Source organism: Leopardus geoffroyi, chromosome A3 (assembly GCF_018350155.1).
Source record: "Leopardus geoffroyi isolate Oge1 chromosome A3, O.geoffroyi_Oge1_pat1.0, whole genome shotgun sequence".
Lineage (NCBI taxonomy): Eukaryota > Metazoa > Chordata > Mammalia > Carnivora > Felidae > Leopardus > Leopardus geoffroyi.
Window position 1 is genome coordinate 8,986,056 of NC_059336.1, and position 18,668 is coordinate 9,004,723.

Consider the following 18,668-nt stretch of genomic DNA (forward strand, 5'->3'; position numbering starts at 1 on the left):
TGTCTCACATCCTCTTTTCATTTATTGCAGGACTGGCTCCCTCAATCTTTCATATCTCAGATGTCACCCCTCGAAGAGCACCCAAAGTAAATGAATACTACGGCTCTTCAGGCCCTTAAGTACTTTATTTATTTCCTTCATGGGACCTGAAGTGATCTTGCTTACTAAGTTGTTTTCTTGTTTCTTGTCTTTCTCTTTCTGTAAGATCCCCCAAAGGGAGGGAAATGGTCCATCTGTTCACTGCTATATACTTGGGGCCTAGTATGGTGCTGAGACGTAAGAAAATACACAATAACGTACCATCAGATAGTTGTAAATTTAATAAAGGAAGTCAAGTGATGGGAAAGAGGCATTTGAGAGCGTTGGATGGCTTTCGATCAGGGCTTGGCAAACTATGGCCTGTGGGCCAAATCCAGCCCACCACCTGTTTCTGCAGGGCCCATAAACGAAGAAGGGTGTTTACATTTTTAAATGGCTGAAAGAGTCAAAAGAAGAATGACTTTTCTTTTTAATGATGCATGAAAACTATATGAAATTCAAGTATCAGTGTCCATCAATAAAGTTTTATTGGAATATAGCCACACCTCTTCATTTACACATCTCCTATTACTGCCTTTACGCTGCAAGGGCAGGTTGAGTAGTTGTGACAGGGACTGTGTGTCTGTGACCCAGAAAATATTTCCTATCTGGCCCTTTATGGAAAGCTTTTGATGACTCCTGACTTAGATCTTCAGAGAAGAGTCCTTGAAGAAGATGATGTTGAAGTTGAGATTTAAATGATGAGAATGGTTAATATAAGGATCAGAAAGACTGTATTTGAGGTCCCTTGGGCAGAAGAAACACTCCTGAAACGGTAGCCCTTGTCACTACGCTGTGAGGTCCGAATTGGGACTTTTAATCTGGCAGTCATGGACCGAATAAACTGGTGCCTGGTGGTGAGTTGAGTCCTGCCAAGAGATAGAGTGTGCTTCAGTGAACTGAATGGCCGTAGAAACCGAGGTCGAACAGGTGTCGTGGTATGGAGGTCCGATAAAAATATTAGTGATGAAATGGACAGTGGTGGGAAAGAGGGGAGAAAGAGGAAGGTCCATCGATCCTAAGCCGGGGACAGCAGGGGGATAATGGGACCACTCACTGTCATTCAGAATAAGAAAAATTAGTAGGTGTCAGGACGGCGAAGGGATGGCCTAGGTCAAGCTTGACTAAGATGAGCTGGATTCAGAGTCATCTGCGCCCCCACATCCCCCCTGGGCATCCCAATCTCAGCCCAAGCTGTAACATGCTGACCCCACCCAACGCTCCCAGGAGCGTGCACCTGACCCACGCTGAAGAGACAACATCCCATTTTTCCCAGTCTTAGGCATTGCTTCACACGTATTGTGACCTCACAGGCCAACTGAACTCAGTCTCCATAGATGGCATTCCTGGTAAACAGCACTCTTTCTGCTGACACCCCTAAGCTGGGGTGGACTATAGCCCTGGTGCTGGTCCAGGCCATCTTGCTGTTTGTCTGAAAATGAAGACAAAACAGAGGAGATCTGAGCTGAGCGATGAGGGAAGACCAAGTTCCAATGACATCCATCCTTTGAACCCAAGATTCATCTGCGCATGAAACCAACTCTATCCTCGGATGCACTGGCAAATTCCCTGGTTTACTAAATTAAGTTTGGCTTGGTCTGCAGTCGATTATAAGTAACAGATTCTGATAAATGCAATTTAGAGTTAGCATGCTGAACAGTTTTAATGATTGTTTCCAAAATAATTTTACGGCCCATATTTTCAGAGTTAAGGAAGATATTAAGCGAAGCCAAGAGGAGGACCTAGTCCCCTGACTGCCAATCAAGGCTCTTGAGATGGGAAACTCCTCCTGACACAGTAGAGACAACTGAAGTGATATTGTCTATCCCTTTAATAAGTGATCTCGGCAGACTCCTATATACTTCTGGGCTGCCTTCTGCTTCCCTGGGTTTTGGTTCTCTCCTCTGGTTGCCAGCTTCTGCTCTCTGTTGCCTCCTCTAAGCGACAGTCTGGATGGTCTCACCCTTTCGGTCTCACTTGATTTTGTATACCAAGCCAGGACCTTCCGTAGAGTTCATGTTCTTGCTCACACAGGACCACGTCAGACAGGCTCAAAGACTGACTTAAAGCTAATATAAGCAAACATTTTTTTAGAGCACTCACAACACGCCAGGTACTGGGCTTAACGCAGTGGGTCTCAAAATGTGGTCCCTGGATCAGCATCCTGCTATCATCTGGGAATTTGTTGGAAATGCAAATGATTGGGTCCCACCCAAGATCCAAGGGATCTGACGCTCTGGGGAATGTGTTCAGCTACCTGGATTTTAGCAAGGCCTCCAGATGGTTCTCAGGTTTGAGAACCATTGGCTTGAAGCATTACCTAGATTGTCTCCTGCAATCCTGTCTATCGAGCCCCGAGGGAGGACAGTTATCCCCATTTTAGAGATAAAGAACCTGCATCCTAGGGAGGTTAGGCATCTGCCCTTGCCGCTAGGGAACAGTGGAACTTGGATTCAAACCCAGGCAGCCTGACCCACAAAACCCCTCCCGTGCTCTCCAGCGAGGGTGGACACGTTACTTCGCGCACGTCTTCCCCAGATTCACATGTCCTACTGCCTTTTTGCTGATTCTTAGGGAGCCTTAGGACCACTTCTCAACCGCCGAGACATTTTCCACTTAAAAATAAAAAATGGTTGCAAGCCAAAGGAAACGGTCGGGTCCCCCGGGGTCCTGGGGACTGGCACCGAGGCATTTGTGACCCGCAGCCTGCAGCCTCCTCTCTTGAAAATCACCTCGCCCTTTCCAAGTCCCCTTTCTCCCGCATTGCATGTCTCCCCAGCTCCTACCGTGCGGTTACAGATGCCACTTTGCTCGCGGTGATTTATAAGCAATCGCTAATGCTTGGTTATAATTCCCCATTTCAGATGCGAAAATGGCTCATCATGTGCACCACAAGGGCCTCTCTACGATGATATATAATTTAAAAATTAACACGAGGACAGAGGAGACTCTGCATTTTTGAACTAGGAACTTAGAGATTCAGAGGTTACAACTTGATAAGGTGAGCTCAAGGAATGAGATGAGTCATTAAAACAAATGCCTCTGTTACATGTTTCCATGACTTCAGAGCTTTTCTAGCATCTTCCAGTTCACCCGCACTTGTCAAAGTGCATGCCCACAAGTGGTATATTTATATTAGGGTATTTTTCCCCATTGTTACAAACATCCTCTAATTCCTGACACAGACCTTCCCGATATAAACCATGCTGTCGGAGAGCAGGCAAAGCAGAAAAAAAAATCAATGCTTGATCTCCAGCAAGGGCCAAACAGAGCTGAACAGCACAATCAAAAAGAACTTATGGCGATTCTCTGGAAGAACCTACCGCTGTGTTTACAGCGTCGCTGGCTCTGGGTGGAGATGGGCCCAGAAGACTTTGGACAGTTGAATGTGCAGCACGCCGATCTCCAGGGAAGGGGATAGCGACAGTGACAGATGCGGGGCGTGGTGGGGGGGGGGCAGGGCAGACAAGAAAGGCAGGGACGGAGAAAGTGAGCTGGTGCAAGAGGGAAAGATAGGGGAAGGATTTTGCACGTGTAATGCTCAAGCCAGTTTGGTGCCTGTATTGGTCCAACCTTTCGTGGCTTTGTGGCCAAGCCTTTTCCCAGTCTGCTCCGCATCAAGTGGTTGCAATTATGGATTGCAAATTTATTGACATTTGACATCTGCATCAGCCTTCCTCTGATCAACAGAACTCTCGGCTGCCAAACGGAATAATTACAGAAGATTTTAGCCGTCATGGAGGTGCCAAAAAGGTCATTAAATCATCTTGAAAAAACAATGTGTTTCTCCATCTCATCTCGCCGGTAAATCTTCCGTTGGAGTTGGGACCACCTAGGGTTGATGCTCAGAGAGGGGGGCTGAATTACAGAATGGAGAGAGGAATTAAATTAGGATTGAAAAATAGGAAGGCAGGCACAGCAGGGACCTCTTGTTTTGTGCTTCATAATTTCTGGAGAAGCATAGAGATCGCGGCGTACTTTTGTCAAGAAATGGATTCTCCTCAGGAAACAGGCTGTAATGGCTCCCTCAGGAGTTGGGGGCGGTCCAGGGGCGATTCAGGAAGAGCAGTTGTAGCTAGACGCCCACCGAGGGCCCCACAGTACAGAGCCACATTTGTCTTAATGCTCTACAGGTCTCCGTTTGACATCCTTTCTCCTTTCCAGACAAGCGTGGTTGCAAGTGGCCTGGAATCCCCAGAAGCCACTTCTTCTCCATGCTCGCTGCCCCCCACTTCCTCCAGATCACCATCGTCTTTCCCTTCACCTGTCACTGGCTTCCTGCTTCTGTCCTTGACCGGTCTCACCCATTCAACACTCAGTAACCACTCAGGTCCTTGAAGGATGAACTAGATCATGCCCTTGCCCACTTAAACTCTCTCAATGACTTCTCATGGCACTTAGGAGGAACAAAATAGAAAGTTCTGAGGATGTTCGACAAAGCCCTGGCTTGCCTCACGCCCTCACCCCACTCCAAACACTCCCCTACCCCTCCAGCTCCAGCCCTCCGCCCTGGCCTTTCTCGGAATCAGATGCACCAACCCTTCTGTTTTCCTGCCTGGGATGTTCGGCCCGCAATTTGTCAGGTGACCGGCTCCTTCTCAACATCCTCCTTTTCCGCCCCTGATCCCCCTCTGTTTAAAGTAGGTGGCCCCGTCATAGTCTCTCACACTATGTTGTATTTCCTTGGCAGACCCGTTTTCCCGGGGCTCCGAGGATACGAGCCGTTAGTATTATTATCAATGTGTATTCTCTGATTAGAATGTAGGATCTGGGTTTCTTTTCTTCTCGGGGTGTAGCCCAGCACTTGGGACAGAGCCTGGCACATAGCAACTTCTCCAAGAGCATGAATTAAAGGACAATTGAACGAAGGTCTCTGATCGTCCTGCCACAGAGAATGCGGGATGGTTTGACTCATTCACCTGCAGGCGTCTATTGACTCTGTTCCCATGGGCATGCGTACCTTGAAAAAAGGCATTTCTTAGCCCTCGTGACAATGTTACTCCTCTGGGCAAATCATTCGACAGTGGGTTGGGTGGGAATGTTTCTCACCTTCTCGTACTTTTCTGGGCTGCACAGAACCCGAAGACGCCTTCCTCCACTTGGGGCTTCTATCATGCTGCGCTCTGTGCTCGGGGTTTCACGTGCTTTATCTATTCCATCTGCCTCACTGACGAGTGACACACGCATTATTGTCATTTCACACATGGCGGATGTCAAAGAAAGTTATGATCACCTCTTAGATACTGTCCCTTTCTCCCTCCCTTCCTTCCAATATTTATAGAGTCTGCATGGACGAGCTAATCAGGTGCAGCCCCCAGCCTCCTGGACCTTAGAGGCGGCTGCCATCTCTGCCTCATAAACCAAAGGCTTCGGGGGGAGTCCGGGGCTTCACCACTTCAAAGCCCTACAAAGTCAACTTCATGAAAATGATGTTCACATACTTCAATAAAGCAAACCTGTTCTGAACATCTATCTCGGAGGTTCAAATGATAAGTTTATATACCTGAGCAGGAGCCATCACATGTGTATCAACCGGCTTCTCGGCCCCATCAGCATCCCCTGTCTGCCATCTTCTCCCCAAAACACGGCTCTAACCATGCTGAACCGTGTGCGTTTTCTGGAATGGACCTCCCACTCGATTTCACTTACAAGGCTTCCCTCTTGTCATGCCTTTTAACCACGGGGGCCTCCCCCTTCTCCACCGGCTGGCGCCTTTTCTCATTCCAGGCAGCCTAGATCTCTGCTCATTTGGTCAGATGCCCTTGAACCCTCTTGTCTCCCACGGGATGAGTACTTCCCCTGGAATAGCACTGAGCTCAGCGTAAGTCTTGGTGATGTGACGTCCTTCCTCCGCAATGGACTGTCCGTGTTCTGAGGGCAGAGCCGGCCTCTGTGTTGCTTATCACCGTAGTCCTTGCACGGACCGCAGCCCCCAACCCATGTTTACTGCACGAGGCACGTTTTCATATTTGTCTTCCCCAGATGGACGTTCCCGAGCCACACGATGTGACTTGCTTCCAGCACATTATCATTGCAATTGTCGCGGTTATTAAAATCTTGAGACACATGAGCCCACTCTTGATTCTAGGGCGGCTACATTTTAACGATGATGAGAGTAGCTCTCTTTGAGGATTTCTAGGTGCCTGGTATTGTCCCAGGAAGAGACTCCACAGGTTTGCTGTCAATTTCTCTTACGACTACGTGAAGGCAGCCGTCATGCAGCCACTTGACAGAAGAGCTTTCTGAGGGTCAGAGAGGTGACGTGACCTGCCCTAGGTCCCTCATCTAGAAAGTGGAGATGTGGTCCTGGGACCCAGGCTTCAGTGGCTCCAGAGCCCATGGACGTCTGCCTGAGTTTAGCTGCCCTATCGCCTCCGTCCTGAGATTTCCAGGCATCAGGACGTCCCTGCGTCCCGAGACTTGGTGACAGGCCTCCCCTCCACTCCGGCATCCTCCCACTTCTCATTCTCTCACATTTCTGGGATAATGAGGTCCTGATTGGTCCTTTGACTTCTAAGCCAGAGCAAATGCTACCCAATAGGGACCCATCTCCATGGTTACCGCACACCAGAGAATGCACCAGAAGGTAGCACAGGGGGATGCAGCAAATATGGGGGAGGAGGGAGTCATAAACAATTAAACATGACAAAAACCTCTGGTGAACCAAAATAGAATTATTTGACTGTGAAATCGAGTAATGTAGCATTGAAAATAACATAACCTGAAACATCATTTTTTTTTTTTCCCTCCATAGATGAAAAAATACCAGCTAAACCCATGCATGGTGAAATTGCCAATATGTTGGAGGGCCCCAGTGGCAGGAAGTTGTCTCAGTCAAAGGTTTGGGCTTTTGGGATACTGATATCTTTTTTTTTTTTTTTTTTTTTTTGTCCTCCCCCTGTTCCTCAAAGGGCAAAGTAACTTGCCAATAACTCGGGGCCGGGGTTCCCATCTCACACTTTTCCTACTTTGGCGCAGCGCCCGATGGAATTTAACGCAGGGGATGCCAGAAAGGGGCTGAGAGACGTTTCGGCCAAACTCGTGGCTCGAGGGAGGGAAGTCATTCATTCACCCACACTTGGTGTCCAGCCCTGCAGCCGGCGCTCGCTGTGATCTTGGGGATCACGTCACCTCTCTGAGGCTGGTTTCTTCACCTGGGAGCTGGGTGTCCGTCAGAGTTGTTTGTAGAGTTTCGGGTTCAGATTGATGGAGACAATACGTGGGGACGACCCAGTACAAGAGCGGGACACCGTAAATGTGCCATAAATGTCAATCCTCTGTCAGTATCGATCGCGACAAGGACAATAGTGGCACTGTTTGAAGCACTTTCTTCTTACCACCTTTAATCAACCTCGTCCCCATCAGTATCCGCATTGAAACTCCAGCGCAGACCTTGCGAAGCATGGCCCAGCCACTGGTGATTTTTAACTCGAGCGAGTAGACTTTTTCAAGGTAGCTGGGGGCACAGAGGCAAAGCAGAAGTCAGAGGGGAGGAGATGCACGGTACTGCGATGCTCCGTGCTTTCTCGGGGCCCCCCCAGCACCACCGGACGCTTCCATTCCACTGCCTCCCCCGCCACTGCCCACCCCCAGCCCCCCACCCCTGCCACCGCCCGGAGCTGATTTAATTAAATCTGTACACATAGGCTCTCCTTCTTTCTTCAAATAAAATGGCACAATCCATCCCACATCTTGATTTAAGCCTTAAGCAAACAGAAGGGGATTTTTTTTTTTTTTTTTGAGGTAGGTGATCAAGGCGGGAAATAAAGAGGAGGATGAAATTCATCACGGGCTCGCGCGTTGCGGGCCAGACCCAGCGCTGAGCTCTGCCCAGGCACTGTTTTAGCTCATCCTCGACACGAACTGCAGAAGGAAGGAACCGTATTTACTGCCACCCAGTCTCTGCCAGTCTTTCTTGTCAACTTGAACACGGATTTTGGTTTTGAATTTTCCCAGCATCGCGAGATGACCCCAAATGGAACGCCCTCTGTGCCCCAAATATATGCTGTGTCTTCTGCAAGGAGAATAAGTAAAGATAAAAAAGAATAAAAAACCCAAAGAAATAAAGACCATTCCAGGAGAAAACCCCCACCACCACTTTCCACATAGCCCCGGCTGCCTGGGCTCCGGGGCGGGGTGTGTGCTCTCAACAGCAGCACAAAGTTCTCTAAAGTCCCCAGAGGTGATGGGCGCCTTCAGCTCCTGGCATCCCGTGTCCCCGCCAGGCGAGCCTCATGTGACATTCACCCTGGATTTCATGGGAGAACATGACATGCCCTGATTTGCAACAAACTGTTCTCTCAGAGGGGAGAGTCGGGGAAAGAAAGCAGCCCCCCACCACCTCCTCTTGTGGTCTCCTTAACATGATCTCCGTGGCCTACATATCATCCCACAAACTGCCCTGCGAGTCTTGCAGGGCGTGGCGTCGAGACTGATTTAAAATCCCTGCATTGCTAAAACTGCATTGTTCTTCATCAAGTTGAGTCATTTTTATGTGAAGTGTCAGGATCCCTAACAAATAACTCCTGCCAGACAAATCAAGTTCCTCGTCTTAGAGCCGTGGCTAAATAGTTTATAGCTTTAATCTGCTCACCGAGGTGTGCAGTCTATGACAGTAATTATAAATGCAAGGAGAAATTATAGCTGAATGCTTTAACTGCATTAGGAGCTGTTTGATGAACAATCATGAGTGCCTGCTCGTTGCCAACAATAGAGGGCAAGTTAGTGTCAGTGCATTAGAGAGATTTCAGTTCTGCATGGTGCTTCTTCCCATTTACCACAGAATGTCACTTGTCTTCTATAAAGTAGAAAAAAAGCACCGTGGAAAGCTTTAAACTTGATAGTTAAAAAAAAAAAAAAAGACAAAGAGAGAAATGCAGGGGAAACTGTTTATCATTATGACTTTTTTTTTTCCGCCTGTTTTGTTTGGCGGCTGGTTCGGTTTCGAATTAGTTCACTGAAGGTAGCTGCTTGTTTACTTACGAGGGGCCTTTAAAAAAAAAAAAATCCCTCCTCTAGCCATTTTCGAGACATCTTTATAGACAAAGACTTTGTTACGTGCAGGGGCAAGTTCAGCATCGGCCCAGGCAGAAGATCTGGTGATCGTGCGTGTGGCCCCCCACGAAGTCCTTCTCCCCATCTGTATCTACCTAAGCTAATGACACAATTCAGCTCTTTATTTTCCCCTCCTCACTTTCGCGGAAAGACGTTTTTAATTTAGCTGAAGAATTACACAAATGTATTTTAAAGACATAAATCCATATAAAAAATATGAGCTAATTAAAACATTGCACTCCCTGTCGCTCATGGATTTTCAATTTAGCGAAAGAAAAAAGAATTGCATCTGGTTAAATGAAAAGATGATACTGATGGCAGATTGGAGTAAATGAAAAATAATGTTACTCTATATTAAAGCACCAAATTATACACGTCAGGATTGAGATTTCGAAGGTCCCAATGAGGAGGAAAGTGCAACAGAGAGGGGGGCCAGCCATGTGCGAGGGAGTCAAGCCAGATCGCTTGCATAAAATGAACGCATTCCAACAGGCTACACATTTGTTTCTTGCTGCGTTGGAAATGCGCGAGTCTTGTAGCCGACCCTGTTCCTGAATTCTCAGTTTGCTTCCCTCAAGTGAGAGTCAGGATAGTGATCAAAAAAAACAAAAAAAAAAAAAAACAAAAAAAACAAAAAAACCCCAAAAAACCCAAAAAACAAAAACCAAAAAATAAACCAAACTGTACATGTGAATTTTTACTGGAATTTGGGTCATTCCTTGGTTAGACGCTATATGGCAAATGTACAACTGCCTGACGGGACAAGGAAATCATAATCAAGAGAGCGAGATTTGCTTCACCCTGCGGGCCAGTTCCAGCACCCGTCCCCCCCCCCCCCCCCCCCGTTTCAATATCTGAAACTCTCTCGGTGGAGAAGCCAAGAGGCGGTAGAAGGTGATGAGTGTCAAGCAGTCCCGGGCTGAGTCCGCCTCTGCCCTTACTGTGCGTTCTTGGACAAATCCTGAAACGCTTAGAGCTCCTTGCAAATTAGGATGATATGAATAACCATGCCTGGCTCGCGGAAGAGGCCAGGAAGTGGGAGTTTTGCTGTCATTTGCTATCATTATGATCAAGTAGCAAGTGGAGGCTTCCACGGGGCCACCTGGGAAGAGCCCACGCGTCCCACATGCTGCAGGTGCGGCTGAGGAACGTGGTGGAAACCAGCAGGGACGGTGGAGGACTAAGTTTTCCTGTGAACCTACTGGTTGCCAGGCTTTCTGGGAAAGAATTGCACAGGCTAGTTAATTCTCAGAGTTTTCTAGGACGGGAGGACTGTGTCCACATTTTATAGACCCAGAAGTGGGCCAGATCTTAGAGACGGTGGATGCATCCTGGGCAGCCTCGGAAACCACCATTCATTCCCCTCCTGGGCTTCCCCCACCCGGGATGGGGCAGACGCCCCTCCCGTGTGCTCCACTGACCATTTACCCCAGAGCTGCCCATCTGTGTGTCTGCCGTGAGCCTCCAAGGCAGAGTCTCGTCCCGGTCACTGGTTTATTGCCCGGGATCAGGGTGGTGCGTGGCCTGGAGCGATAGCCTTCTGGGTAGGTGATCACGAATGAGTGAGGTTCCGAGATTGTGGGAATTCACCCCGAATCTCTCTGCCTCCTCTTCCTCCCCTGTGACACGGTGGAATCCAGCCCTAACTTATAGGGCTGTTTGTGAGAATAAAGTGAAATAATGTTTGTAAAGCACTTGCCACAGGGCTGGCACATTTGGCTACTATAATCGGAGGGTCTACTGGCTCCCCATTACGCGTCCATTGCTGAAGAGTGGCTGGTGTGTAGTAAAAGCACAAGCAGTGTTTGTTGTAAGATGAAAGAGACTCAGGGAGGGGAAACAGGGACGAAGGGAGGGAGGAGGGGAGGGAGGAAGGAGGGAGGAAAGGAGAAAGGGAAGGGGAAAGGAGGGAGGGGGAGGAAGGAGGGAAGGGAGGGAGGAAAGAAGGGAGGTAAGGAGAAAGGGAAGGAGAAAGGAGTGGGGGGGGAAGGAAGGAGGAAGGGAGGGAGGGAGGAAGGAGGGAGGTAAGGAGAAAGGGAAGTAGAATAGAGGGGGGGAGGTAAGGAGGAAGGGAGGGAGGGGGAAAGAAGGAGGGGGGTAGGAAGGAGGGAAGGAGAAGGGAAGGAGGAAGGAAGGGAGGGAGGTAAAGAGGAAGGAAGGGAGGAATATGCCTGTAACGGATGAAGGAAAGGGCCATGTCTCTTACAGACATTAATGAATCCAGCCCCTTTGCTCTTTCCAGAATGCCATATAATCCATTTGTGAGGGTTGCCAGATTTAGCAAATAAAAATACAGAATGCCCAGTTAAATTGGAATCTCAGAGAAACAATGAGTAATTTTGTTTGTTTGTTTTTTTAGTAAAAATACGGCCCATGCAATACCTGGGACATGCTTATTCTACAAACTTGTCATTTATCTGAAATTCACATGTAACTGGACATCTTGTATTTTATTTGGCAAGTTTACATGCTGTTCACCCTGAAAGTGTGTCTTTCTCAAATCGCCCGCAGCAAAGGTGGCTGCTTCTTGGACTCGAATTCATTCTTGCCCCCCATTTCGGGACGAGGTGTGCTGCTAACCTTGCACGCTGCGTTACACGGAAATGACTGTAATTTCAAGTCTTTATGCATTTTAGACTCGTTGATTTGCTCTTTGTTTAATTTCTGTTCCTCGAGAGCGTGCGGTTTTTAAAGGTATGTACAAATACCGACTGAAATTGTTTTAGAACACTCCTGTCCTAAAACAGGGCTGCACAATGTAATGTTGTCTAATTAATTTTTAACGAAAAGTCGCCTTTCCTATTTGGCCGAGCACTGTGCAGGGTTCAAGACCCATCTGAGAAAGGAAAGAAAATTCGGGGCAGAATTTGCATCTTGCGGAGAACACAGACGCGGCAAACTCCCAATTCTTCCGTATGCTCGTGACCACGCTTTTCTCAAACATCGTGTCGTTTGGTACAACTTGTGGTACCTCGCATACCAGCTAAAATCAGAGCGCCGGGTAACAGCCATCTTGTTTTGTGATCGTTTAAAAACATCTATGCATAATTCTAAGCCTTGGGCAACGTACTGAGTGTTGTTCTAAGAGAGGACATGCCTCCCGAGGCGACCAGAGCATCACGAAGCCGTCTCTGCGCAAAGTCGGGAGCTACTCCGCCAGATTGTCTTATCTTTAGTATTGACCCAAACACACCACACACGTACATTCCTACTGCTTTGAACGAGTCTTAAATACTCAAACTTGGTTTTCTGTCATCCTAGCTCGAAAGCACAGCATCACGGTGTTTATATAAGAACGGAGCTTTGGTTTCATATAGTGATTTACTCTGTAATACGGTGCTTCAAAAGTCCAAAGCCCGCGGAGGGATGAGAACAGAGCTATCCTGTCTTTGTATTTACCTTATTGGTTAAGGGCCTTTCGTGTAGGTTTTTCCAAATGATCAGTTTACTTTTGCTTCCTCAGAACAGACACGCACCATTCTGATTTTGACTAAGGCTTTCTTCTTCTCCCATCTCTCTATTTACATACCGCGATGTTTTGGCAACGATATTAATTTTTTTTCCAAAGAATGATTACAAACCTAACAGGTGGAAAATTGGTCTTTATTGTAGCACAAATAAACATTACCTATTGGTCCTCTTGACCATGGTTTGGACCCTGCCACTATGGGATTGGAAACATCTCTCTTCTCTCTGGGTATTCTGTATATATCCACCTTTTTTTTTTTTTTTCTTTTTCAAGGACCAGAAAAGTATAATAGCAAGTTACATAAGATTTAAAATGTTATATAGCAAATAAATAGAATGTCGCCAAGCCCCGAGCTCACTTAGAGATCCAATAGCTGACTTTTGGCTTTTCTTTCAATAGTGTGAGCTGAACAAATCATGCTTGGAAAGCAAGAGATGAATCTGCTGGTAGCACATTTTAATTATCGTGATAAAAACATGCAAACAAAACAATAGTCTTCATTTGCGCCCACGTAGCCATTGGACCTATAGGATGGGTTCCCCTTATATCAGAAGCTCTTAGATCTTCTCACTGAGGGGACAGGCCCAGATTTCCACCCTTTCTTTCATCCTGACCATCCTCACGCTCGGCAAGTCTCCCCACCTGACGTGAGGTGAGCCCAAAGCCGCACCCACATAAATATCCCTCCTTCCGCTTGGGAAGTCTGCCAGCGCTCATACCTTTGTGGCTCGATCTGAAAGTCTCCTATTTAAAAACAAAGGCTCTGACGATGGGGGGGGGGGGTTGGTGAGGGTGGATACAGTATTATCGGCTGTTCGTATCTTACTGTGAATGAACTGAAGGAACTAAGCTGTCACCTAGAGTGACATTGACTGGACTGGTAAGTGCTGAGGCTGTAAGTCAGGTCGGGTCCCCGTCTGGGGCGCGGCCCGAGGTGGGGGGACAACTTGAATATGTGTGGAGGTCCTTTGCATGTGGCGGGGGGGGGGGTCATGCTGAAGGGGAGAGAAAAGGAAGTAGACAAAGTACAAAAAAGAGAGATGAATGCATTGGGTGAAGACCCAGCCTTGAAAACAGTTGACATGGCCGGTGTGGCAAGACTGCCAAGGCATTTGACCTTGGCCTCTGTCCTCTTTCTTGGAGGTGACATAGATAGTCTGGGCACCAGTGACTATACAAGGCACAGAACTTCTATGATACATAATGCAAATTATCTGGATGCCGCGGGACCCCATGTGCATTGGCAATGGGCGTTCAGAAAGTCCTTTGTTTGTTTAGGTAAAATAAACTCTCGAGGGCATGCAGCGCATCTATCTTTGTTAAGGGTCGACGCTCATATTAGTCTATCCTAAAGAAAACCGAAAGATGAGAGAAGAAAGTAAGCTTCCTCTCTCTTCACCCCAGTGTTCTGCAGTGAATATTTTTCTGCCGTCTGCCTACAGGCCAGATGCCCTTTCCTAGCAACCCTAACAGAGGCGATAGACAGAGGGACGGGCGGGGCAGGTATCAGCAGCGATCGCTGAAAGGAAGCTGCCAAAAGCATCGACTGCAAGCAATAATAGCAAAGTCCACGAGCTGATTAGGAAATCTCTGCACAGCGGCTGCCCCCAGGAGCTCTGCAACGCTCATTCGGTTGCTCAGCCTTAACTCACTCCCTACGTCATCAGCATCGCTATGGGAAGGCGAGGGGGTGAGACGGGACCATGGTGGTGGTGGTGGGGGGGGGTCTGTACGTATTAATTAAAGTGAGGTGTAGCCTCGGCTGGAGGGCCTCGGGGTCCCTAAGGGGATCACGCCTCGTGAGGCGGTAAAATCTGCACGCGCCATCTCTCTGAACTCGTGTCCGTCTGTTCACCAACTCTAATCTGGAGACATTGGGAGAGCGGCTAGGACTTATCGCGTTCTAGTGTCTCATGCAAGTAAGTCCTACTCCAGCAGGCTCCTGTCCTCTTGGTACCGGGAGACGTGAGCTGCCTCTAAGCAGACCCATCTCCCAACAAGAAGCTCCTCACAAGGCTACTGTCCCGTCACCTGGGAGCAAACCCATACCTGAAGAGCTATTCCTCGTCCACGTCTGTGACAAACTGAGAGTGGTGTTCGGGTGACTTGGCGTGCGTTTTGCTCAGGTGGAGTTTTACTGCGTGTTTGCTCGCAAATGTCCGACAGCACAACTTACACTTGAACTTAGAGTCTGTGTCCTCTTCGCCAGCTACGGTTTCCGGAGACCTCTGAGCCGACGACACCCGCGAGATCTCTTGCTCCGCCTTGCCTTGCTGTTCTACCGCCATGCGGGTCATGTCCTTCATTTGGAAACCCAGGTGCGACTCCAGGTGGCTGATGTAGGTGGAAGGGGTTCTAAACTGGGAGGCACAGTCACTGCAATAAAAGACGGGGTGTCCTTTGTCCATGTTTTTCAGGAACTTCGTCCCGCCCGTTTTCCGAAGTTGGTACTTGACGTTTGCCAGCCAGTGGCTGATCGTGGTCATCGAGAGCCCCGTGAACTTCGAGATTTGCATTCGCTCTTGAGGGCCCAGGTCGGACAGCAGGTACTTGCCCTCGGACGTCTGGAACAGACTCGAGGCGAACTGCGCTTGTAGGATCAGGAGGTGCTGAGGGTTCCAGTTGGACTGCCGGCCCTTCCTCTTATGCAGGGTCGAGACCTCGCTGGAGACGTCCTCAAAGCGCCTGACATCCATTTCCAGCTTCATGGGGGCGCCCCGCGAGGAAGCGGCGGGCTTTGGGGTGGTGGCCTTGGGGAGGACCTTGACCATGTCGGCGATGTCAGACAGGGCGTGCTTCTGAGGTGGGGACGTACAGGATTGTGCTTGCGAGGACTCGGCTTTCTTGCTCTTGGACTTGGTCAGGTCGATGGGCTGATCGTTGCTCTCAAACAGGTAGCGCCTGGACACGCTGGCCGGCCGCGTGGGGGCAGGACTCAAGCCCGGCTTGTCCATGACGCCGAGACTCGACTTGTGGAACATCGACATTGTGCTTGAGCTTGGGCTGGAGCAGGAAGGGGAGCGCAGGGGTTCCGTGGCCTTGCCCAGGTGATTGTTCAGGACGGACTGCAGGGCGCTGAGTGGGTTGATGCATGGCAGGGCCGGGGCACGCGTGGGCAGGGCGCACCCGTTGCTGAGGGAGTGCGCTGGCTCGAGGGGCGGGCGTTTCTCGGGCTCGCCGCCCTCCTCCACCAGCCTGGCCTCCTCCTTCAGGAGACAAGCCTCAGCCTTCTTGGACTCGGAAGGGGTTTCGCTCTTGGAGAAAGCATCCCCGTCGCAGTGGCTGAAAGGTGAGGCCTCTTCCTGGGGACTTTCTTTCCCACACTCCTTCGCGACCTCGTCTTTGTCGTCTGGCTCCTTCTTCACTTGAGTGTATGGGGCCAGGTTGGTGGGCACAGAGACCAGCGGCATTACTTTCCACTTTGGGGCAATTGGCCTCAGCTTGTTGGTGAGGTTAGGGCGAATCTGCAGGACCTGGGATCCCAAGGGCAGGGCAGGCTTGGCGCCCTCCGACAGCTGATAGGCCGCGTGGATGCTGGGGTACGCGCTCCAGCTGGGAGCCCCGTTCTGGGCTTTGTTGATGGCCGTGGTGACGGTGTTCTCCAACGACTTCAAAATGTCCCCTCCGCCCTTGGAGCCGTCTTCCAAATCCTCCTCCCTTAGATACTGATACTTCATTGTAGGGTCTAACGGCTTCTGGAGAGCGTCTTCGTACTCCTCGCTCTTCAGGACTTTCTCGTCCTTGCTGATCTCCTCCGGTTTTTCCTTTTTGCTCTCTCTCTTCGGCTCGGTTGTAGAGGCCGCACGGTCAGAGGCAGAGTCACCTGACGGCCTGGGAGCCAGCGAATCGCTGTTTGGGGTGTCCGACAAAGCCTGCATTTTCTCCACGGCCAGCGGGTCCAACACCAGCTGCTTCCCTTTCTTGGAGGCAGAGCTGGTGACCTTGAGAAAGTGCCCCGTGACCATCATGTGGGTGGTGAGCTGCTGCAGGGTGTCGTGGGAGCTGCCACACTCCATGCACTTGAGGATCTGGGACTTGCAGGCCTCAAACTGCCAGGTGTAGCTGGCACCGTTCTGGTAGCCGTAGCGGTTGTTGGACGACAGCTGCAGGCCAGCCGTCTTCTGAGAGGAGAACGACTCCGCAAATGAGCCCGTGGTCGAGTCGGGGGAGCAAGGTCGGTTGACGTCGAAGACGCGCTTCTTGGCCGGGGTGACCGTTTTCGACGAAATGGTGGGCACTGGCTCCTTCAAAGGCACTTTTTGGTAATGTTTTGTTTTTATCATGTGGACGCTCAAATCTTGGAGGGAGTCGAAGGAGTCACCACAGAACATGCATTTCAGAACCTTCTGAGCATCCTCCTTGTCCATATCCTGGAAAGCCCGTTTCCGGGGCTTGGAGTAGCCCGTGGGTCTCAGCTTGTCCTTTTTGCGGTTGTCGTCTTGGTAGTGGCCCGTCTCATTCATGTGCACGGTCAGCTCCACCAGGGTGTCGTAGGCGGCGCTGCACTGCCGGCACCGGAAGCGGCTGGCCCCGGTGAACGCCGACCCGCACATCTTGCCGCTCTGCCGGTACAGCTGCACCGAGCTGAACAGGCTGGGCTTCCCCACAGATCGGGAAGGCAAGTTCTGCTGCAGGCTTTTGGACAGCGCGTCCTGATGCCAGTCGAAGTCGGTCTTGCTGCTGCCGTTGCGCGGGTCGCAGGGCCGCCTCTCGCCGCCGGACAGCTTGAAGCCGAGGCCCAGGCCCGACCAGTAGGAGTCGGACAGGATGTTGGCGTAGACGGCGGTCATTTTATCCATGCAGTTGTGGCTTTCGTTGGGAGGCTTGGGGTGCGCGCTGGCTTTCTTGTCCGCGGCGTCTCGACCGCAGACGCTCTTGACGTCCGACACCTGATCGCTGGCATCGCTCAGCAGAGACTCGTTCTCCACGTCCTGATTGGACAGGTGGCTTCCCGGAGAGTTCTGGTAGCTGAAGCAACCTTTCTGCTCAGGGCCTGTTTCTAGCTCCTCGTCTGTCCCCGGGTCATTGCTGCCCTGAAGCGGAGCTACCGAACCACTGTCCTCCTCTTCCTCCTCTTCTTTTATTTCCTCTCCTTCCTTCAGCTGTTCCTCCTGGGCGTAGCCTGCAAGAGAAGTAGAGGACGATATGAAATAATAGTGGCAGGTCCCATATTCCGTCCCAGTCTCCCCGCTTGGAGCGAGTGCTTCCAATACCGAATCGAATAGCGAGCGAATCTACGCTTTTAGTAACTGCAAACCACGGACACAGGGAAAAGCCAAATGGTGTCCCGTGTGCTATCTAAGGCCTTTTTTTTTTTAACTGACAGGAGTCACAGATCTTTTTAAATGCCTAGAGTCCCAAGTTCATAACATTCACGTTTAGGGAATACCTAGCGCTCTGATAGTCGGACCGTGGCTAAATTCATAGGTATGACTTTCAGGAAAGCTGGGCTGGAATTCAACCCTACAAAAACAGATCTTTACGGAGAAGGACGTTGGCTCACGAGAAAACTAGATTTGACCCTTGGCATCTCCGTGGTAAGGTTTACCGAGAGCCTTGGATATGCTGGCATACAATTATCTTAATAAATCATATTTGAGTGCTTGTAGGTAATTGAGATGCACTGCCATTATATTTTTGATAGCCGGTGTCTTTTTGTTATAACAGTTTTATTTGTAGAGAGTCACACGGCAGGAAGAGAGATTATGGAGTATCGAATAAAATCTTCCGTCGATAGCTAAAAAATTACGTAAGCTCGGCAAACATAATGATTTTAAAATAATAGCAAATGGTGTTGGAATGGGAGATCTGGGGGCTATCTTATTATTCTCAAACAGGTTTATGAAGACCTTTTCAGACAAGGCTGAAAATGCCCTCTCGATCTTGTGCCTGTAATTTCAAATGCTTTGTGATTTGTGGGTGTCCGTCATGAGATGCCAATTATACGTTTGATTTGTAGATGCAAAATGCTATTGGGGATGCATGCCTTCCCTTCTCTGAGAGGATTTAGGGCCAGTAATTGCATAGGGAAAATGAAGGCATGAGAGAGCGGCACAAGAGAGCGGGT

At 49.6% G+C, this 18,668-nt stretch overlaps 1 protein-coding gene across 6 annotated transcripts in view; it reads right to left on the reverse strand.

The window, feature by feature from the left end:
- The window catches only part of TSHZ2 (teashirt zinc finger homeobox 2), a 458,545-nt gene that overhangs the window by 170,880 nt on the left and 268,997 nt on the right, over window positions 1-18,668 (reverse strand). For 2 of the 6 annotated variants that reach the window (XM_045444200.1, XM_045444199.1), the window contains exon 2: window positions 14,778-17,723. In XM_045444200.1, coding sequence (XP_045300156.1) covers window positions 14,778-17,723 — 2,946 coding nt within the window. Of the gene's footprint in view, window positions 1-297; window positions 7,535-12,716; window positions 17,724-18,668 lie in introns of those variants that run through there. The other 4 variants (XM_045444195.1, XM_045444196.1, XM_045444197.1 and 1 more) reach the window with 3 other exon arrangements.